General features: G+C 42.2%; 2 protein-coding genes across 2 annotated transcripts in view; one reads left to right on the top strand and one right to left on the bottom strand.

The window, feature by feature from the left end:
- LOC145350954 (uncharacterized) overlaps nt 1-10,865 on the bottom strand; it is a 39,374-nt gene extending 28,509 nt beyond the window's left edge. The window contains exon 1 of the mRNA XM_080200479.1: nt 10,766-10,865. Within this exon, the coding sequence (XP_080056605.1) occupies nt 10,766-10,828 (63 nt within the window). The 5' untranslated portion in view covers nt 10,829-10,865. The remainder of the gene's footprint in view (nt 1-10,765) is intronic.
- LOC145350953 (uncharacterized) lies at nt 9,989-21,794 on the top strand. The gene is made up of 2 exons (XM_080200478.1): nt 9,989-10,621; nt 19,933-21,794. Exons 1-2 carry the CDS (start codon nt 10,076-10,078, stop codon nt 20,050-20,052), a joined length of 666 nt encoding a protein of 221 aa, XP_080056604.1. The 5' UTR covers nt 9,989-10,075; the 3' UTR covers nt 20,053-21,794.
- The last annotated feature ends 1,571 nt before the right edge of the window (nt 21,795-23,365 follow it).

Here is a 23,365-nt window from a genome sequence, read left to right as displayed (position 1 = left end):
ACTGTGTGGCCAAATTCCTCTCCAATTCGATTTTCAAGTTTGCTGATGGATCGGATCTCAAACAATGATGGGACGGAGTACAAGAAAGAGATAGAGAATCTGCTGAACTGGTGCAACGACAATAACCTCTCCCTCAATGTCAACAAAATGAAGGAGATTGCCATTAACTTCAGGAAGCATAATGGAGAACACGCCCCTATCTACATCAATGAAAATGAAGTAGGAATAGTCAAGAGCTTCAGGTTTTTAGGTGCCCAAATCACCAACAACCTGTCCTAGTCCCTCCATGCAGACGCTATAATTAAGAAAGCCCAACAACACCTCTACTTTCTCAGGAGACTAAGAAAATTTGGGATGTCCGCTACGACTTACACCAACATTTACAGATGCACCATAGAAAACATTCTTTCTGGTTGCATCACAGCTTGGTATAGCTCCTGCTCTGTCCAAGACCCATAAGAAACTATAAAGGGTCGTGAACGAAGCCTAGTCCATCACTCAAACCAGCCTCCCACCCATTGACGCTGTCTACACTTCGCACTGTCTTGGAAAAGCAGCCAGTGTAATCAAGGACCCCACACACCCCGGAAATTCTCACTTCCACCTTCTTCCATTGGGAAAAAGATACAAAACTCTGAGGACATGTATCAACCGACTCAAGAGCAGCTTCTTCCCTGATGCCGTCAAACTTTTGAATGGACCTACCTCGCATTAAGTTGATCTTTCTCTACACCCAAGCTATGACTGTAAAATTACGTTCTGCACTCTCTCATTTCCTTTTGTATGAATGGTATGCTTTGTCTTTATAGCCCCAAGAAATAATACTTTTCACCGTATACTAATACATGTATATGGCAGCACGGTGGCACAATGGTTAGCAGCGCCAGGGACTTTGGTTCAATTCCCGGCTTGGGTCACTGTCTGTGTGGAGTTTACATGTTCTCTCCGTGTAAGTGTGGGTTTCTTCCGAATGGTCCTGTTTCCTCCCACAGTCCAAAGATGTGCAGGTTAGGCGGACTGGCTATGCTAAATTGCCCCTTAGTGTCAGGGGGCTAGCTGGAGTAAATGCATGGGGTTATGGGGATAGGGCCTGGGTGGAATCGTGTCAATGTAGACTTGATGGGCCAAATGGCCTTCTTGTGCACTGTAGGATTTTATGATTCTATGTGACAATAATAAATCAAATCAAAGTTAGCCAGTTTAAGGGAAGCAGTGGTGTAGTGGTATTGTTACTGGACTTGTAATCCATACATCCTGGGTAATTCTCTGTGTGGGGGGAGGGGGGACACAGTGGTTTGCACTGCTGCCTCACAGCACCAGGGACCTGGGTTTGATTCCAACCTTGAGTGACCATCTGTGTGGAGTTTGCACGTTCTCCAAGTGTCTGCATGGGTTTCCTCTGGGTGCTCAGATTTCTTCCCATAGTCAAAGATGTGCAGGGTAGATGGATTGGCCATTATAAATTGTCCCTTGGTGTCCAAACATTTATAGATTAGCCATGGGAAATGCGCAGGGTTATGGGGTAGGGTTGGGGGGGGGTTGTCTCTCAGAGAATTGGTATAGATTTGATGGGCTGGAAGACCTTTCTGCACTCTAAGGATTTTTTGTTTCCATGGACTTAGGTAGACAGCGAAATTTGAATTCATTTAAAATCTGGAAGTAAAAGTCTAATGATGAGCATGAACCCACTGTTGATTGTTGCAAAAACCCATTAGGTTCATTAATGCCCTTTAAGAAAGAAATCTGCCAACCTCACTTGGTCTGGTTTCCATGTGACTCCGGACCCACGGCAATGTGATTGACTCTTCAGAGCTCTCTGAAATGGCCTAGCAAGCTACTCAGTTCAATGGTAGTTAGGGATTAGCAATAAATGCTGGCCCAGCCAGTGAGGCCCACATAACTTGAATGAATAAAAAGTTAGAAGGAAATAACTTTTGGGGAACTATTGTACAGACCCACACTGACATTTCATGAGACACCTTCCACAATTCTGAAACTCCAGCATACTTGTCCTAACCCACAACTAAATCTTCCATCCCTACAGATACTCACATCCCCTGATACCCCAGGCATCTCCCCACAACCCCTTCCCCCCAATGAGTTCACCCCATCCTCATGGGGACTCTTTTTCCTACCCCCATCAGAGTCATCTCTCTCCACTTTACCCCAAGTCATGCTCCACTCTCACATCCTTTCCCCCTGCCTGACCCAACTCCAAATACCACCCTACCAACCAGGCCTGACCTAACCTGTCATCCCTTCAAAGTAAAGCTACACCCCCACCCAAGGCCCAATCTAATCTTCCCCAAGATCTGACCAGTCCACCCCTCCCCCGAGTTCTTCTCACTGTTATTTTGCTTATTTAGCTGTTGCAGCTTTGTCACTGCAATAAATTGTTATATATTTTAGGTAGATGTAATTTTGAAACTAATATGAAGGGATGTAAGGGCAGCACTGTAACCGTTGCATGCTGTGCAGATTGTAATCCAGTATTGTTTGTGATCTTTCACCCTTGCGCTAGAATCTACAAAAGATTCAAAAAATTGAGACAGTTTACAATTTAGAAAATGTATTCACAATGCATCTGAAGTTAACTAATCGAGTCTATCACAAAACTGAACAATCTGCTAAGTTCCAACTTTACCCCAGTTAAAACCTTTGTACAAATTGATTTTCAGATTACTTCATTGTTTGTTTGCTTTGCTTGTGTTTATACCATTCTCAGTATACTGAAGTTTCCACTTGTAAGCTTGCAGACTTGTCTGACAGTGATTTTATTTGTTTGGTTAAACTGTAACCTGAAAAATCCCATTTAGTTCTGAAACATATTTGTGTGCTGTCAAGTTACAAAGCAGATAAGAAAGATAAAAGAGCACATTCCACACTGAGTTTAAGACTTGCTGCAGCTTCTAACTTTGAACCACATATTCTCAACTGACTATTCCCAGTCCACAATTAATATAGGGAGAAAGTCATTGATGAAACAGCTGAAGGTGGTTCATCCTTTAACATTTAGGAACATGAAAGGCGCAAACAATTTTGATAAAAAGTCTCATGTATGTCCCAGGGACATCTGTGTCGACACAAGATTCACCGAAGATTCAGGAATCTACATGACCATTGTCCCATTACTAAGACAGTTTGCTGACTCAGGATGTCTACCCTGCCTGCCAGCCTCTCATCACCTTTGAACCTGCATCTTCTACCACTTAGGATACCATGGAGAGTGGACATCTGTCATACTCACTTGATCCTGAAGGCTGTTACCCAGGATAACTGATGTACCAGTGGGCATACATCAAGCAGTATATCATGACCCAGATCTTACAACAATGATAAGCAACTTAGGCTAGTGAGTGGGCCACATGAGTGACCCGCTTTCATCTCAGTGGGCCACAAGATTGAAATTGAAATTAGGCTTGTTCACTAACCATGACACATGAATAAGACTGAATACATTTATTACACACCAAATATTTTATAATCGGTTATAGAATTGCTTAATCATTCACATATTAAGAGAACTACCAATTTCAAATGGTAAACACAAAATAAATATTTATATTTTGGATGCAGAGAGAGCGCATGACTCTCACAGTCAACGTTGTGTCTAATCAGCATGCGCACTTCAGTCATACTGGTAGGAAATCAGCAGAATGTGGTAACTCTGTGCATGGGCAACAATCAATAAAATGTCTCGTGGGTTGCACTAAGAACACAGGTGGGCTGCATGCAGCCTCTCGGGCCACAGGTTGCCCACCACTGTCTCAGAAGCTGCTCCACTTGGAAGAATGGGGAGCTGGAAAGGAGAACAGAATGAAACATATTAAGATTCCAAGAGCACAGCATAAATCCTTGTGTGCAGGGGCGTAGCCAGGTTCTAAAGTTAGGGGGAGCAAGCATATAAAAAAGGTGCCACGACTCATACCAAATCATTTAAAATTCATTATACATTTTTATTTTGTATTTAAAATTAAAACATAATAAAAACATGTGTGTTATTTAATTATTTTACATTTTAAATGTAAAATGAAAACAAAACGAAGCAATATGAAAAAGGTATGAAGCAACTACAACAGCCTCTTTTGAATAGGCTTCATTCTAGCAAAGTTATCTATTACTTTATTATAATCTACCTCAGTAGCCAACTGTCTTTCAATGGAGACCAAAGCTAACCCAGACAATCTATCCTCGCCCATTGTGGAATGAAGGTAGGACTTTGTGTGTTTAAGCCAGCTAAAGGATTGTTCCGCAACTGCACTAGTTATTGGTCAGAAAAATGTGTACAATGTGGACAGGTTAGGATAAATAGAACACATGTCATTAGTGATCATGAACTTTAGCATGTTGTATCCGTATCGTATTCTGTGATTGCAGTATACGGATCGAGGACTTCATATCTCGGGAAGAGATCTGAGGGGCCTGTGAGGAACACCCTGTTGAAAAATGTGCCGCTTTTAAGAACGTGCTCAGTGGGAGCGGTCATTCCCCCTGTTCCCCCTTGAGCTACACCACTGCTTGTGTGGCCATGTATGTCCATATGGTAGCACTTGGTTGGATTCATTCACACTCTAATGCCTTGCCACTCCAGCTGCACCAATAGCCACAGCTCAGCTGTCCTGTTCTCCCCCTACCTGGGGAGCCTCTTCCTCAGCAGGAATGAGGACCCCTCTGCCTGTCCTTGCCCTTTTCTTCAAGTTGTGGATCTGCTTGTCCTGCAAGAGAAAGTGGAGGTTCAGTGAATTGACAAATACCAACTGAACCCCTTACCTGCAAACATCACCATCACATATACTGGCCCGTCATGTGTTAGGTTTTACCTAATCGCTCACAAAGTCACATGCTTTGGGGAGGGAGGGTTGTCAGGTGGGGATATTTCATAAAATTGGGGGGATTGAAGGGGAGCACAGAACAAATGGCTCATTCATCTGACAGAAATAAGGTGAACAAGAAAGTTGAGGCCTTGAGGCCATGATGCAGAACCTCCCTGCTTGTTCAAGCAGCTCATTTATAGTCCACTTAGACCTACTGACCTGCCACTGTCAGCAGGATCTTCTAATGAAAACCCACATACTTGCCTGTTTTTCATGCCTCGGTCAGGACCTACATATGAATCATTGTGGGGATCAGCTCCCAGCAGAAAAATGGAAGTGGCACCAACTTCATGTGATATCAAGAAATAGATAAGTACGTTGGATACAGTCAAGGTCCAAGAAACATTTCAACTGCACTGCTGAGGACTTGTACTCCAGAACTGGCCATGCCCAAGCCAAGGTGTTCCAATAAAGCTACAACACTGGCATGTACTCTGCAAAGAGAAACATTGCCCAGCTACTTCCTACTCACTAAAAGCAAATCTGGCCAATCACTGCCTCACCAGGGTAGTGATGGAAGGGGCCCACAACAGTTGCATAAAAATTACACTTGCTCACCAATAACCAGTTCACACGCGCTTGGTTTGGGTTCCGACATGAACATTAGAATTCAGATCTTATTACATACCTAGTGCAAACATGAACAAAAGATCTGCACTCGGAAGTGATTATTTTTGATATCTGGCAACATTTACCTTAATGTGTTGCCAAGAATACCATGATTCACACTGACCTTCATTTTACTTGGATAAAATGCCCATTGGCTGGAGTTATACCAGCACAAAGGAAAATGTTTGTGGTTGTTGGAGGTGAATCGTCTCAGCCCAAGTCATCAAGGTAGTATCCCAGGATGAACCACCTTCGGCTGTTTCATTAATGACTTTCTCCCCATCATAAAGCTAGAAGTGAGGAGGTTTGCTGATGATTGCCCAATATGCAACACTATTTGTGACTCCTCAGATAACAAAGCAGTCTACGTCTGTATGCGGCAAGACATGGACTCACAAGTGGCAAGTAGCATTTGTGCCACACACACAAGTGATAGCAATGATCATCTCCAACTTAAGAGAGTTCCCCTGATATTCAAGGACATTACCTTTGTCAAGTCCTGCATCAGAAAATTAACTGGGCCTAACCCTATAAATAATGTGACTATAAGAGCTGGTAAATATTCTATGGTGACTGGTTCACTACCTGAATCCTCAAGCCTTTTCACCATCTAAAAGGCACACTCTTCACTTGTCCACTATCCACCATCTTAAACCCTCACTCTCTCCACAACCAGCACACTGTGGCTGCAGTGTGTATCATTGATCAGCCATACTCCAACAACTCACCTCGGATTCTTTGGCAACAGTTCCAAAATCTGCAACCTTCAGCACCTAGAAAGACTAGGGCAACAGGTGCATGGAAATAACACCACGTCCAAGTTTCCCTCCAATCTGCCTTGCAAGCATATTACAGTTCTTTCATTATCACTGGGACTAAATTTTGGAACTCCCTACATAGTGTAATGATATGTGCCTTTAAGAAATGTATTTGGGTCATGTTTTTTGTGCAGGATCTGTTTTAGCAGTTTGTTTTATTAATACTGGTGCTGCTGGGTCTGTAACCAGCAGCTCTGTATTGTTACTGCTGCAACATAATTGCTCCGAATTGCTAGAATGTTGGTTTGAATCTGAAATAACATTGTTCTGTTATTTTAGTGTTTCCCTGGGGTTTTGCAGAGTAAGGCTTGATTAGGTTATTGGACAGAAAATCATGTGACTGGAAGTTTAGATGCTGCTTGGAGTTGTTAGATAGCAGTGCCTTTTGCTCTCTCTCTGGAGTTGGAGACTGAAATCTGCCAGAACATAAGTTTCTTTCTTTGAGATTCTGCTGTTTCGGGGTGGACCTTTCTTTGGAGGTGGTTGCACGAGAGCTAGAAGACAAGTTTCTGTATGAATCCCTGTCCAGAGGTGTTAATAGGCTGTAAATCTAGTATCCATGCGAACATATGTATTTTTGATGCTAACTGGTTCTGAAGAAGGGATTTATGTCTATGGGGTGCTGCTTACATTGGAACTATAGAGATAGCTAGCTGTTATGAATTGTAACTTGTCATGTTTAAGCATTTAAATTGGTAAAAGCTATGCTAATTCTATTTGTTATATTCTAACTATGTTCTTAAATAAAGTTTCTTTTAATAAAAGCTTCTAAGTGTGTCAATTGAAGCAGAATACTTGGAGTGGAATACCTTATGCTCACCCTAATGCCAAAACCATAAGAAGTTAGGGTCCAGGCTAACTTTACAATATATCTTGAGTTTTCTGATCTAGTCCCTAACAATATTAGGGCTATGGGAGTGCCATCACCACATGGACTGCAACAGTATAAGAAGCTCACCACTACTTTCTCAAGGGGGATTAATGTTAATCTTGCCAGTGACATCTGCACCTGAATAAAGAATTTGCAAAAGCCAATTTTGCTTTCTTAACCTAAGGTGTAATGAAGGCAACTGTGGCACATGGTAGCTTCCTTGGTTGAGATCAGCTAACTAAACACAGACTAATTCACATGTTTGATTGATTGATTTGATTTGATTTACTTTTGTCACGTATATTAGCATACAGTGAAAAGTATTATTTCTTGCGCATTACACAGACAGAGCATACCATTCATACAGAAGGAAACGAGAGAGTCTAGAATGTAGTGTTACAGTAATAGCTAATGTGTAGAGGAAGATCAACTTAATGCAAGGTAGGTCCATTCAAAAGTCTGAGGGCAGAGGGAAGAAGCTGTTCTTGAGTCGGTTGGTATGTGATCTTATTTCCGATGGAAGAAGGTGGAAGAGAGAACGTCAGGGGTGTTTGTGGTCCTTAATTTTGCTGGCTACTTTGTTGAGGCAGTGGGAAGAGTAGACAGAGTCAATGGATGGGAGGCTGATTTGTGCTAGCTTTAATTTGACATTTATTTATATAGGGAACGGATTAATCATTTTTGCTATGTGTATTAATACAACATGCAGTTGAGTGGGCAAGTTCTTAGACAGCATGGCCAACAAAGGTTTCTGTTCCCATCCCAGTATTGGCACCCCAAAGTTCTCATCATTCAGATGAGGACTCATCATTCTTCAACCATCTACTATCCTTGAGTGACACCCTTCACAGAAATTTGGAAAACGGCTAATGTTACGCCGTTGTTTAAGAAGGGTGGCAGGCAAAAGGCAGGGAATTATAGGCCGGTTAGTTTAACGTCTGTTGTAGGTAAAATGTTAGAATCCGTCATCAAGGAGGAAATAGCGAGGCATCTTGAGGGGAATTGCTTGATAGAGCAGATGCAGCACAGTTTCGTTAAGGGGAAGTCGTGTCTGACAAATTTATTGGAGTTCTATGAGGATGTGTCTAGGGCGGTGGATAGAGGAGAGCCAGTGGATGTGGTCTTTCTTGATTTTCAGAAGGCGTTTGACAAGGTACCTCACAAGAGGTTTTCGCAGAAGGTAAGGGGGCATGGAGTTGGGGGTAGGGTGTTAGCGTGGATAGAGGATTGGTTGTCAAATAGGAGGCAGAGAGTGGGGGTTAATGGGTACTATTCAGATTGGCGGTTGGTGACTAGTGGAGTGCCCCAGGGGTCGGTGCTGGGGCCTCAGCTATTTACCATTTATATAGATGATCTGGAGGAGGGAACCGAGTGTATGGTGTCGAAATTTGCTGATGACACCAAGATTGGTGGAATGGCAAATTGCGTGGAGGGTGTGGAGAGTCTGCAGAAGGATCTAGATAGGCTGGGCGAATGGGCCAGGAACTGGCAAATGGAGTTTAATGTTGGCAAGTGCGAGGTGGTCCACTTTGGCAGGAATAATGGTAGGAAGGACTATTACTTACGTGGCGAAAAACTGCAGCAGGCGACGGTGCAGAGGGACCGCGGGGTCTTTGTGCATGAGATGCAAAAACCCAGCCTGCAGGTGCAGCAGGTGGTCAGGAAGGCTAATGGGATGTTGGCCTTCATAGCGAGGGGGATTGAATATAAAAGTAGGGAGGTCTTGCTGCAGCTGTATAGGGCATTGGTGAGGCCGCAGCTCGAGTACTGTGTGCAGTTTCGGTCGCCGCACTTATGCAAGGATATTTTGGCCTTGGAGGGAGTGCAGAGGAGGTTTACTAGGCTGATACCGGAGTTGATGGGGTTGAGCTATGAGGAGAGGCTGAATAAACTAGGCTTGTACGCGTTAGAGTTTAGAAGAATGAGGGGAGATCTCATTGAGACGTATAAGATGATGAATGGGATGGATAGGATAGAGGTGGACAGACTCTTCCTGCTCAGAAAGGACAGTAGGACTAGGGGGCACAGCCTCAAGATAAAGGGGGGGCGGTTTAGAACGGAGTTGAGGAGGAACTTCTTCACTCAAAGGGTGGTGAATCTCTGGAATTCTCTGCCCGTTGAAGTGGTGGAGGCTGCCTCGCTAAATATTTTTAAGACGCGGGTTGATGGGTTTTTGATAAGCGAGGGGATTAAGGGTTATGGGGAGAGGGCGGGAATGTGGAACTGAGCCACGACAGATCAGCCATGATCTTATTGAATGGCAGGGCAGGCTCGAAGGGCTAGATGGCCTACTCCTGCTCCTATTTATTATGCTCTTCCACCTATGTGTTAATAACACTCTCCAACAATTAACTCCTTCTATGCCTCTGTGCTGTCACATTGCTTGTCTGATATTCTCGAGCCAAAGATTGGGAAAACTGAAGGGATTGTTTAATGCTCCCACCACAAAACTTCCCAAACTCTCCAATTCTCTGACCCTGGCCTCTCGAGCTCCATCATTTCTTTTGAATATTCTGTGGTTGGAAAACTACTACATATTTTAGGAGCAAGTCTGTCCTACAGTCATTTTCATTTTCGTCTCGTATCAGTTTAAAAATCCTGAATTTTACATTTGATAGTAAACACACAATTGAGGGGAAATCGTCCCTTCAATCGCATATCTTCCACAATCTGAATACTTTCCCCACACTCTCTGCTTTTCCAAATCCTCCTCAAAACCTACCTCCCTGTATCAGCTTTTAGTTTTCTCAACCCTGTTTTGGCTGTGTCTCTTTCGTCCCCTTGCCTCTCGGAAACGCCTTGGGCGTTTCTCCGTTATAAAGGCAAATCGAACTGGCAATTGTTGCATTGTATCATTGTAATATTGTCAAATAACGTGACCAGTGTGCAGAAGTCTGCAGAATATGGAAAGTTTGGATCGATTGGTTCAGCCTGATACGTGTAAATTAGATAACAAACTGGCCAAGGTTGAGATTCCAGCAGCATCAAAGTGCAGGTTACATTGTTTATCTGGAGGCGCGATTGTGCAAAAAAAGTTCTGCTTTTATGGAATTACAATGCCTGCGGAAAACATAAAACCCCGAGTAAAAAGGCTGCCCTTCCCCAACTTTCAGGACAAATGGGAAAAATGTCACGTAACCGGCACTGACCAAGAGAAGCTGCTTCCAATTGACCAACAAATCACTTTGGAGAATATAAAGCATTTCAAAATCAGGTTAAAACAAGTTCTACCGACTGTCAAGGAGATCCAGGAAACAGCAGATGGACAATGTGAAAGCCTCCAACAGCCAGAACAGAGGAAAAATATGTCTAATTCTAAAAAAATCCACTTTGCTGTACTTCCCGACAGATACGAGCCTTTGATCGAATCTTTGGGGGAGAGTGTGAATGAGGAGAGCAAAGCGGACAGAAAGTACAAGAGGAAGCAAAAGCTGAAAAAATGCAGGAAGGTAAGGAAAATATCGGAAGAATCTTCAACACTTTGACAGTTCAAATGGCTGGGCAAACCAATGTATTCGTTGCTTACTAATAGATACTATCTGCTGAAGTGTTCACGAATTGATTTTTTTTTAGAAATAAACTGATACAATTACCTCTCGGCTGAATTTTGTTTTTGGAGGATCCAGTGGCGAAGCCCTGTCAAGTGGACACATCATAAATTAGATATAACATTTTTCGCAATATTTCGCATTCCTCAACAAGGTCAAACTAAAACTTAAAGGATTATGATGTACATGGATGAAGCTTGACCTCAGGATTTTAACCCTTTAGCCCATGGGGAGATGGTGATGTGGTGGGGGGGTGGGGGAGAGGTGCTGTGGGGCTGGGGGCTAATGGTCTGAGGACTTGGGTCCAAATCCTACCAGGGCAGTTGTGGTCATTTAAAGCTGATTAATAAATCTGCAATATAAATTAGTCTCAGTAGAGTGGTGATCATGACGACTATCATTGCTTGTTATAAAGTTAAGTTTATTTTTTAGTCACAAGTAAGGCTTACACTGCAATGGAGTTACAGTGAAATTCCCCTAGTCATCATACTCTGACACCTGTTCTGGTTCACAAATATCCCTTAGGGAAGGAAATCTGCTGTCCATACCTGGTCTGATCTGGCCTACGTATGACTTCCTGACCCACAGCAGTGTGACTGATCCTTAACGCTGCACGGTCATGGGCAATAAATATTGGACTTGACTGTGAAGCCAACATCCAGTGAAAGAATAAGGAAAAGTATCATTTTGGAAAATCTGTATATATTCTGCTCTCCCTCCCCTCAGGCCAGTCGTTTGTGAGGTGTAGTACTCAAAACTCAAATCCAATTTCCCAGATCAATATTGCTATAATTTCTCTGATTTCCCCAGTTACCCTGACTATACTCCCTCACATCCCGTTTCCTGTAAACAGTCTATTCCAACCATGGAAATTCCACACTAGCATTTCCAAATTGTTTTCTCAACTCCCCAGTGGAGGATATCCTCCCCCTCCTCCACCCCTCACTGTTGTTGTTGATAGGGCCCTCTACTATGTCTGTTCTATTCCTTTTCATCTGCTCTTCCCCATTCCTCTCCCTGCCAGAACAATGATGGGGATCGCCTTGTCATTAATTTCACTTCGCCAGCCGCAGTCTTTATATTCAACAGATTATTCTGCATCATTTCTGCCACCTTTGCATAATAGCAACAACAAACACATGTTCCCCCTGCCCCCCACTTCAGAAGAGCATCTCATCTTTCATCTGCTTACTTCACAGTCCCTCTGAATTCAGGATGAAGATCATAATCTTCATCCCCATTTTGTTTCATGTTTCTTTGCTGGTAGGGTTTTTATTTTCTCTTAAATAGAATCATAGAATACCTACAGTACGGAAGAAGGCTATTCAGCCCATCGAGCCTGCTCTGACAACAATCCGACCGTAACCCTGTGACTACCCTGCTAGTTCCTCTAACACTAAGGGGCAACTTAGCATGGCCAATTAACCTAACATGCACATCTTTGGAGAGTGGGAGGAAACCGGAGCACCCGGAGGAAACACATGCAAACTCCACACAGACAGTGACCTGAGACTTGAATTGAATGCTTGTTTTTCTCTTTTTTTCCTTTATTTTTGCATTCAATTTACAGCTATTTACGATGTTAACGTTCATGTTACCTCTAGATACATCTTTTGTTTCTTTACATGTCCCATTTTAACTTCCTTTGGCCTTACATCATCAATCTTTTTATTTTATAATCTCTCCTGTCCTTGCACCCTATCACAGACCTTCTATATTTTTTCTTCCCCTTCACTTGCTCAAAACTTATTAGTTTCTAACTTTTCCCAGTTCTGATGAAAGTCATTGTCCTGAAACTTAAACTCAATTTTGCTCTCCACAGATGCTGCCAGACCTTCTGTGCATTTCCAGCACTTTCAGTTCCAATTTCAGATTTCCAGCATTTGCAGTATTTTGCTTTTGTTTTCAAATACCTCACATTTCTTATATTGAATTCTATCTGCCACAGTTTTGCCTACACACTGAATCTGTTTATGTCCCTCTTTAACTTTTCATTCTCGGTATGGTGTATTCTTCCTCCTGATCAGTGTCATCTGAAAACTGAACATACTGCTCTCAATTCCTTCAACCAAGTCATTGATAAATATTATTAAAAAATGAGGCCTCGATATAGATTCCTGAGGGAAACTACTTAACGCATCCTGCTAATCAGATACATACTTGATGACTCATATCTTTCAACCAATTGTCAACATATGATGAAGTTATCTCTTTAATCAGTTTACTTTTGTACTCTGTGCCCTGATTTATGAAAGCAAAATGGTATTGGCTATCTTTATGACTTTATCAACTTTCATTTGTACTTTAAATAAATTTGAAAACCTGACTCTAACCAACCCCCTTCAGCAAATTCACTGTATGCCCTTATCTTTGCAAAGTGTATTGTGTCACACATGTTGACATTATGCATCTACCACCTGTCAGCCATTTTTTATTAACCTGTTTACACAATTGTTCTCTGGAAACATTTCTTTTTACAGTTATCTCTAACACTTCTTACATCCAAAAATGTTTTGTAAACATATTTAAAGTCTATGTGCCACATGTTCATATTTCTCCAATCAGACATCTTTCTTGAGCAACTGTACACTCTCTCCAACACTGACTTTTTTTATATGGTTAGATGAATGCCAGTGCTACTTTTTTATATTTGGTAACCTTTTCCAATTTTTCCTCTTAATATTCAATTTCACCAGGCACAGCACCTTCCGTATTTCTCATTATTTTTGGCATTGGAGCTCTAATTTTTTTCAAATGTTTTCCTAAAGTTTTAATCTGATCATCTGCAGATCTATGTTCTTGATTCCTCACTGTCTTTCAGCAATAGATTTACTTTCTGCTTTTCTCAGACATTTCATTTCATATTTAAAATATTTCTCCCACACAAATACTAGATCAATTTTCTCATTGTGATATCTGCACAACTTTATCAGCCTTTGCACCAAGTGACTTCTCATTCTTGGTGATTTCAACTTACATCTCAAGTTCTCATGCTCTGTCTCTTTTCAGGTTCCTTCCATTTACATTGTATAAGACCAGAAGACATAGGAGCAGAATTAGGCCACTCGGCCCATTGAGTCTGCTCCACCATTCAATCATGGCTGATATTTTCCTCATCCCCATTCTCCTGCCTTTTCCCCATAACCCCTGATCCCCTTATTAATCAAGAACCTATCTATCTCTATCTTAAAGACACTCAATGACCTGGCCTCCACAACCTTCTGCGACAAAGAGTTCCACAGATTCACCACTCTCTGGCTGAAGAAATTCCTCCTCATCTCTGTTTTAAAGGATCATCCCTTTAGCCTGAGATTGTGCCCTCTGGTTCTAGTTATTTCTACTAGTGGAAACATCCTCTCCACATCCACTCTATCCAGGCTTCGCAGTATCCTGTAAGTTTCAGTAAGATCCCCCCTTATCCTTCTAAGCTCCAATGCATACAGACCCAGAGGCCTCAACCATTCCTCATACGATAAGTTCTTCATTCCACGGATCATTCTTGTGAATCTCCCCTGGACCCTTTCCGAGGCCAGTACATCCTTCCTTAGATATGGGGTCCAAAACTGCTCACAATTGTGATTTCTAGAAGGAATTAGATATAGCTCTTGGGGCTAACAGTATCAAGGGATATGGGGAAAAGGGTGGGGAGGTATCACGATATTGAATTTGATGATCAGCTATGATCATAATGAATTTGATGATCAGCTATGATCATAATGAATGGCGAAGTAGACTCAAAGGGCCAAATGATCTCCTCCTTCTTCTAGTTTCCATGTCATTCCTTCACTATCTCTGGCTCAAAATCCCTGAAAACCCTTCATAACAACGCTGTGGATGTATCTAAACCACAGAGACAGTAGCAGCTTCTCAAGGGCAATCAGGGGTGGAAAACAAATTCTGGCCTTGCCAGCAACACCCACATCCTATGAAAGAATAAATAGGAGAAAGTTAAACTGGGAGCTGGTAGAAATATCTTTGATTATCAGGACCTGATACTAAGAGATGAATTATTTGCATTAAACCAGACATGGGATCAAAGGAGTGTTCGTGATATAAATGTTATAACATATTGGGATAGGGGAGGGAAAAACCATCAAACCTTACTGCTGTTTTTCGCTGGAAAGCCTACAGCAATGTAGAAATGTTAGAATGATGTGTGAGGAGAATATTAGGTAAATAACCAGTGAACACTGACAGTCCTCACTTAAACTTGGAGAATATTCACATATTCAAAGTATTGGTAAGTGCAGTATGGTGGCACAGTGGTTAGCACTGCTGCCTCACAGCATCAGGAACCGGCTTTCAATACTGGCCTTGGATGACTGTCTGTGTGGAGTTTGTACACTCTCTCTGACTCAGTGTGGGTTTCCTCTGGGCTCTCCAATTTTCTCCCACAGTCCAAAGGACTGCAGGTTAAGGTGGATTAGCCATGGGAAGTTATGCTTTTGAGCCCAAAGATGTCTAGATTAGATTGATTAGCCATAGTAAACAGGGTTACAGGGATAGGGTGGGGGAGGCCTGGGTAAGGTAGTGTGTCAGAGAGTTGGTGCAGACTCGATGGGCCAAATGGCCTCCTTCTGCACAGCCGGGATTCTGTGCTTCTATAATTAACATAGCTGGAAGTGTACATTATATTAGAATGTCTCGGAGTGTGGGCAGGAATGGAAAACATCTATGAAAAGCAACCTTGCCCCATTCCTTTTGGTTGTTGAGCTGTGGGTGAACTGATGGAACTGCATTTATTAGCCATCCATAGTTCAGAAGATGGTAGCGGATGTCACTGAACTGCTGCAGATTTAAAAAAAAAATTATTTCATGAGATGCATCACAGGCAAGGTCAGCATTTGTTGGTTATCTCTGACTGACTTTGAGATGATGGTGGGTGTGCAGCTGCTTTGAATCACTATGGTCCATCTGTGTAGGTAAACATGCAGAGCAACAGTGAAGGAATGGACAAGGTGTTTCCAATTCAGGTTGGTGTTTGGCTTGGAGGGGAACTTGAAGGTGCTGGTGTTTCATACACCTGCTGTCCTGGTCTTTTTGGGTGTGGAAGTCGGGTTCGGAGAATGTTTTTAGAGACTCCGAGGCCAGTATTTCTTGTATATTGTACGGATTGCTGCCATTGTGCATCAGTGGTGGAAGGATTGAATGGTTAAGGTGGTGGAAGGGATACCAACAAGTGGAGTGCTTTGTGCTGGATTCTGTCAAGCTTCTTGACTGTTGTCGGAGTTGCACTTATTTAGGCAAGTGGATAGTATTCAGTCATATACTCCTAATGTGTGCCTTGTAGATAGTGGATAGGCTTTGGAGAGTCAGGGCTTGAATTATTCATCATAGAATTCCCAACCTCTGAACTGCTTTTGTAGCCATAATATTTGCATGACTGCTCCAAAGTTAAAGTTTATTTATTAGTCACAAGTTGGCTTGCATTAACACTGCAATGAAGGTACTGTGAAAATCCCCCACTTGCCACACTCCAGTATTGGTATACTGAGGGAGAATTTAACATGGCCCAATGCACCTAATTTGCATGGCTTTCAGAGTGTGGGAGGAAACTGGAGCAGCCTGAGGAAGCACACACAGACACAGGGAGGACATGCAGACTGTGCACAGACAGTGACCCAAGCCGGGAATTGAACCCGGCTCCCTGGCGCTGTGAGGCAGCAGTGCTAACCACCATACCATCCCTCCAGTTAAGTTGCTCTTCAATGGTAACTCCCATTACTGATGGTGAGGACTCACCCATGGCAATACCATTGAATATCATGGGGCGATGGTAGATTGTCTCTTGTTGGAGATGATCATTTCCTGACAGCTACGTAGCATGAATTTTACTTGAATATTGATGTCTGTCTCATGATAGTAAAAAGTCTGACAACACCAGGTTTTAGTCCAACCTATTTATTTGATAATATACTCATTAGCTTTCGGGGTTACCCCCTTCGTCAGGTGAATGGAGAGTTCTGGCCTCAGACAGAGCATATAAAGCACAGACAGTTTAGAGATTACTGATTAAAATGCGAATCCTTACACCTAACCTGCTGTTCAAGACCTGAAGTGGCTGATAATGTGAGTGGAAGGAGCACTGATCACAGTTTAAAGAGATGTGTATTGTCTCCAGACAGTACAGTAAGTGAGGTTTTGCAAACCCAGGCAAGTCATGGGGGTTACAGATAGTGCGACATGAACCCAAGATCCCTGTTGAGACCGTCCTCATGTGTGCGGAACTTGGCTATCAGTCTCTGCTCAGCGACTCTGCGCTGTCGTGTGTCGTGAAGGCCGCCTTGGAGAATGCTTACCCGAAGGTCAGAGGCTGAATGCCCGTGACCACTGAAGTGGCTTACCCGAAGGTCAGAGGCTGAATGCCCGTGACCACTGAAGTGGCGAACACTTCAGTGGTCACGGGCATTCAGCCTCTGACCTTCGGGTAAGCATTCTCCAAGGCGGCCTTCACGACACACGACAGCGCAGAGTCGCTGAGCAGAGACTGATAGCCAAGTTCCGCACACATGAGGACGGTCTCAACAGGGATCTTGGGTTCATGTCGCACTATCTGTAACCCCCATGACTTGCCTGGGTTTGCAAAACCTCACTTACTGTACTGTCTGGAGACAATACACATCTCTTTAAACTGTGATCAGTGCTCCTTCCACTCACATTATCAGCCACTTCAGGTCTTGAACAGCAGGTTAGGTGTAAGGATTCGCATTTTAATCAGTAATCTCTAAACTGTCTGTGCTTTATATGCTCTGTCTGAGGCCAGAACTCTCCATTCACCTGACGAAGGGGGTAACCCCGAAAGCTAGTGAGTATATTATCAAATAAATAGGTTGGACTAAAACCTGGTGTTGTCAGACTTTTTACTGTGTTTACGCCAGTCCAACGCCGGCATACCCACATCATGTCTCATGATAGCCAGGATATTTCAGCATCATGACTCATTGATGATAAAGAAATGGGACTGTTTGTCCAGGTCAGGATGGTGTGTAACGTGAGAGGAATTTGAAGGCAATGATGTTTACATGACTGCTTGGTGGAAGAGATGTCGGGCTGGAGGGTGCTGACAAATTAACTCTGTCTTGAACAGTGTTGAGCTTCTTGATTGTTGCAGTAGCTTTTGTTCAGCTGGGGTAGGTCTTCTGAAAAGGCTTTTGAGGGATCAGCAAGTGAGTCAGAATACTAACCTCTTGCCTCGTTTTGGTGGTCAGAATTAAGGGAGTGCAGATATATTGAAGGATTGTGGAATTGAGGATTAATTTAAGTAGTATATACAAAGAAAATAAAAAAAGATGGAAAATGCATCCAGCCTAGAAAAGATGTGTTTCTAAAATGGCCACTGTATCATGTTGCACAAGAAAAACAGTTTCCTCTTTGGGTTATTTTACAAATAGTCAGGGCCCAATTCCACATGCAGCAGATCTGATTTAATACTGAACTGTTTCCCCCTCCCCAGAAACAGTGGGCTGGATTTAATAAGGTGCACGGTGTCCATCCCCCCACCTCCACAAACTACAAGGTTGTAGGAGAGCCTGCCCACTGTGATGGTTCATTACAGCCAACTACCACTGGGAGCAGTGTTGAGTGGGTGGGCAGGGCATTACTGGATTTTATGTACTTCCCACCTTCAAATCCACTAAGTTGGAATGTATAATTCAGCCTCATGAATTGTCCACTGGACCTGGATTTGGATATAACAATTGCATTGGTAGTAAGGCTCCTCTATAAAATAATTTTGGACAGTCTACCCTGATCCTAGATAAATAGTTCAAAATTATGCGTGATTGGGCATTAAATTATTTGTTAAAACCAAAAGGGCTGCTGATATGTAAAGCCACTAGTACAAGAATGTATACTTGTTTGTAGGTTGTGGTAAAAACATAGTAGCAGGGCAGAATAAGTTGAACTTATAAGTTTTTAAATGTAGCTACAACATTGCCAGCTTGAGGCTGACACTGAGTGAAAAAGGAGAGGCAGTGACATAGTAAAATTGTCACTGGACTAGCAGTGCAGAGACTCAGGGTAACACTCTGCGCACCCGGGTTCGAATTCCACCATGGCAGTCTAATGGTGACCATAAAACCATTGTCGATTGTCGTAAAAACCCATTTAGCTCACTAATATTCTTTAGGAAAGGAAATCTGCTGTCCTTACCTGATCGGGCCTATATGTGATGCCAGACCTACAGCAGTGTGGTTGACTCTTAAATGCCCTCTGAAATGAAGGGCATAGGTATGGGCAGTAAATACTCTAAACTGCAATGCCCACAGGTCCCATAACAATGAATAATTTCCCAAACTTTGACAATCACTACTTTCATGAAAAACCCATGTTAAAATTAATTTATTAGGAGGTAGCCTTTGCTTTAAGTTATGTTGTGGCTTACATTCAGTCAGATTTTTTGACTTTCTGGGGCAAGGAATATACGAAAGAGGAATATTTAACACAGCCACCTCTCCAGCAGGAGAGTCAATTATATACCTGTTTAGACACCTATACATGAAACAGATTCCTTTTGCCTTGAACGTAGTATTATAATCAGTATCATGGCCATCAGATATTTAGCTACTAGCTGGAGTACTTACTTTTACAGACATCCCTTGCACTAATTCAGTCCTGGCCATCACCATTCTGCAAAAACAGTAAAAGATGTATCAGGCAATATCGGGGTTTGTTCCATACATTTTATCATTTATTTTAAGAACAACAGCGAAAATTACTATGAGCTTTGAGATTTATTTGTGGACTGCCTTCTTGTCTCTTGTGGCCTTCAGCAGACTTTGCAACATTTCTTTCACTGATGACCTGATATCGATATTGGTAGCCCAAAGATTTGTGGTGTGTTCCCTCATTTACATGCTCGCCAGTATGGTGAAAGGAAGTGAAAAGACTGCAAAGTAGAACTCTTGGTGTTACGGAGAAGTGCCTAGCCTCCACTTGGCAATGGGCTACTGTGATATAATTGGCATTACAAAATCAGAAATGGAAATCATATCCATCAGCCAGTGGTTCAGTATGCTGGGCACCACTGAAAGCTACCCTCAAGTATGACATTATTTATAGAATCATAGAATCCTACAGTGCAGAAGGAGGCCATTTGGCCCATCAACAATTGAAGATTAGAACACTGGTGACATAATTTGTATTTCAGATGCCTGCTTTAAGTAACTCAAATATTCAAACTATCTAATAATGCTAATTTTACTCCTTTTTAGAACATTTTAAAAGTCCTTCGTACTGGTTGGAAGTACTTTGTACTTGGCGTTCAAGAATTTGCAAACAATTATACAATGCCGTACGCAACTTCTTTTGCTGTGGTCACTGAGATGCGCTGAAGGAATGACTGAACATTGTGGGATTCCACACGTTGGATTGTGTCTCTATTTTAATACGTCAAATATTGAATGTTTGTAACTTCAAATCTGCAGCAGTATTAAAATCTGAATTTATTTTCAATATGAAACTACTGTTTTATTCGTATTAAATGATAGGTCTGGCATTTTTAATCTCTAAAACATACATTACCTTTTTAATAAGGATTATTGATAAACCTAAAGCAAATGTATAGATTTTGTTCATGATTGCCATTGCCATATATTGTCATGAACTGTTTTCACAAGTATATATTCAAATAGAACCGTGTTCTTATTCTGATTGCTACTAAATTATAGACATTACACATTATTAGTTTCTTTGAATGTTGTAATTTATTTAGAATCATTATTTTCTTCCCATTGTAGTCTGAATCAAGTGACCATTTACAAACTTAGACCTGTACCTTTATTGTGCTTTTGTTGTAAAGACCGGCCAATCTATATCTTCAAAAGACTTTCCAGCTCTGAACTATCATTCAGCCGTATAAATCAGTTTGTTAGGAATTACAGAAAATTGAGTATATGCAGTGACCGTTCATTCTACTGGCATTAATCCTGTTTTGAGTTTTCCACTACAAATTTAATGCAAATGCTAATTAAAGTGCCAAAGAATGCAAAGGAAACATTTGTTTGTAAAGGCTGGTTAACAGTGTGTTAGTGATATCATCAGAACTTGCTGTTTTTTGCTCTTTGCTGAGTGTATTAGCCAGATAGTATCCCTACAGTGTGCAAGGAGGCCATTTGGCCCATCAAGTCTGCACTGATCACAATCCCACCCAGGCCCTATTCCCATGACCCGTCATATTTACCCTGCTAATCCCTCTGACACTAGCCAATCAACCTAACTCACACATTTTTGGATTGTGGGAGGAAACCGGAACGCCCGCAGGAAACCCAGGCAGACATGGGGAGAATGTGCAAACTGCACACAGACAGTGACCTGAGGCTGAAATTGAACCCGGGACCCTGGCGCTGTGAAACAGCAGTGCTAACCACAGAGCCACTGTGCACCCTATCTCATTTGAAGGCAACTGAACAACCTAGGAATAAACATTAAGTCAATCAGAGACTGGAGAGGACTGTTGATAATTTTATTATGTTCCCTTGAGATACCAAAATGATCAAAAATACATATTCCAAAAAAATCAGCAAATGGGAACATCAATGGAGTAAGAATAGACCATCTCAGTCAAATAATAGAAGTATTACGACTCTGAAGGGACCCTTTGTGAGAGTAAGAGTTCACACTACCTTTTGATGTTTTGGGCTCCATTGGGATTAGCGCATAATGAGTTAAAGCAACTTTCTGGTGTGCATTGGATATTTTGTGTAAGTGGGTCTCAGGGTTTCTTCCTAAAACTAAAGACCTGAAGATATGTGTGAATGTCACTCCCTTATGTCTTTAACGGTTTTGGAGATATTGGATTGGTCACTGATTTTCTCAGAAACAAAATAAATTGTCATTTCGTCGTGGTAACAGAATGATTAGAAGAGACTGAGACAAGCTAAGTGCATCATGGTGTCTCCACTTTGTTATTCTGATATCACTTTTCTGTACTTTTGTATTTTGATTTAGTGTTTGCATGCATGGAATGTAGAAAACATGGGCAGAATTAGTATAAGAGTTGTGCCTGCTGTATATTGTACTCATGCTGGATTGTCTGTACAGGATCATGTAATATGAGTTTATTAAAGACCATATAATTCACACCGCAATTGTGAAGTGTAATAGTTATATTGTGTACTTTCTACAGAATGCACTGCAGAAATTTCAAATTCCTCTCCAAGTTGTACACTATCCTGATTTGAGAGTTTATCCCCTACTCATTCATAACAATCGGGTTATTAGATTCTAGAACCTCTTAATCAGCCACAGGTACCTTCATTAAATAGATTGCAGTTATTGATGAGGGTGCTTGACCCACTGGTGCCATCTCAAGGCAACTCAGGAAAAATAATGAATAAAGCCTTTGCTTCCCCATATCGCAAAAACAAATTTAAAAAGTAGCAAGGAAGTTATCCTGAGCTTTTCTAAACCACTGGCAAGTACTCAATTAAGAATACTATGTCCATTTCTGGGCAAAATAATGAGGGGCATCAAGGCCTTGAACAAGGCACAAAGAGGATTTCCCTGAATCATACTAGCCCCAAGCAGCTTAATTAATGAAGAGACTAGAGAAACGGGGATTGTTCTCTTTAGAGCAGAGGAAGTTAAGTGGAGCTTTAATGGAGGCACTCAGAATTAAGAAGGGTTTTGATAATGCAAATAAAGAGAAATTGTTTTCACTAGTGGATGAATCACCAACTTGTGGGCACAGATTTATGATGATTAGCATAACAACCAGAAGGGAGAGGAGCAGAATTATTTTTACACGTGTTCTTATACTCCGAAATGCTTTACTAAAATCAGATTCAATAGTAGAGGCAGCATGGGCTCGTTGGGCCGAAGGGCCTGTTTCCCAGGCTGATTTTGTTCTTTGTTCTTTGTAAGTTTTTTAAAAAGGAATTGACTGGAAAAATTTCGGGCCTTTGAGGGTAGGCTCAGAGGTGGGAGGAATAGCAAAATGATTTGAAAAGATGGGCCAGTCACCTTTGAAGCACTAAAATGTTTTGGACCTTTTCCTCCACCTTCCTCCACTAGCATTTTACAAGCAGCAGGAAGCCTGATGCCACTTGAGGAGAACCCTGGCAACCTCCCAGCAGGCTCCAGGTGGAGGGGTGGGGGACCTCATACTGGACCCTTTGGCATAAAAAGATTCATGCCCTCAGTGAATGTACCCCATGCATCACTGGAGTCTGTCTGACTGGCCCTGGCATCCGTAGACCCCACTTAACATTAACATGATGATTACTGCATCTTCCCCCAGGTACAGCAGCAGCAGTGGTCACTGCTGGCTGTGATGCAGCTAAGGTCACTGAGCTGCCAGCTTTCTGATTGGGTGGACCACTATCCTTCATGGGCTTGCTCCACTTAATTGGCTGCTGCCGGTAAAATGCAGCCCTGAGTCTCGCTGACCGCTGAAGTGGTGTCACTTTCTCACTTTGGACCCCAGTGGCAGGGCTCCTGCTGCTTCCGTAAATTTCAGGTCATTGGATAGATCTTTCAAAGAGCCAGCATGTACATGACTGGCCAAAGGACCACCCCCCTGTGCTGCCTGAATCTGGGGTTTGAGCTGTTTTAAGGGTACAGCAAAGTGCATCACTGCTATCAGATGATGGTGGCTACACAGTGCAGAATTTAATGAAGAATGATTGTACAGAACATAAGATATTT

The sequence above is a fragment of the Carcharhinus amblyrhynchos genome, chromosome 12, assembly GCF_965287045.1.
Source record: "Carcharhinus amblyrhynchos chromosome 12, sCarAmb.v2.hapA, whole genome shotgun sequence".
NCBI classification, from domain to species: Eukaryota; Metazoa; Chordata; class Chondrichthyes; order Carcharhiniformes; family Carcharhinidae; genus Carcharhinus; species Carcharhinus amblyrhynchos.
Note: the sequence above shows the minus strand (reverse complement) of the source record. Positions and strands in the feature narration are given on the sequence as shown.

What these genes read in the sequence shown, in the direction of transcription:
- LOC145350953 (XM_080200478.1), top strand. Translation starts at nt 10,076, where the DNA reads ATGGAAAGTTTGGATCGATTGGTTCAGCCTGATACGTGTAAATTAGAT. An exon ending in AGCTGAAAAAATGCAGGAAG is followed by an intron (nt 10,622 to 19,932) that starts GTAAGGAAAATA and finishes ACTCCTTTTTAG; the next exon opens with AACATTTTAAAAGTCCTTCG.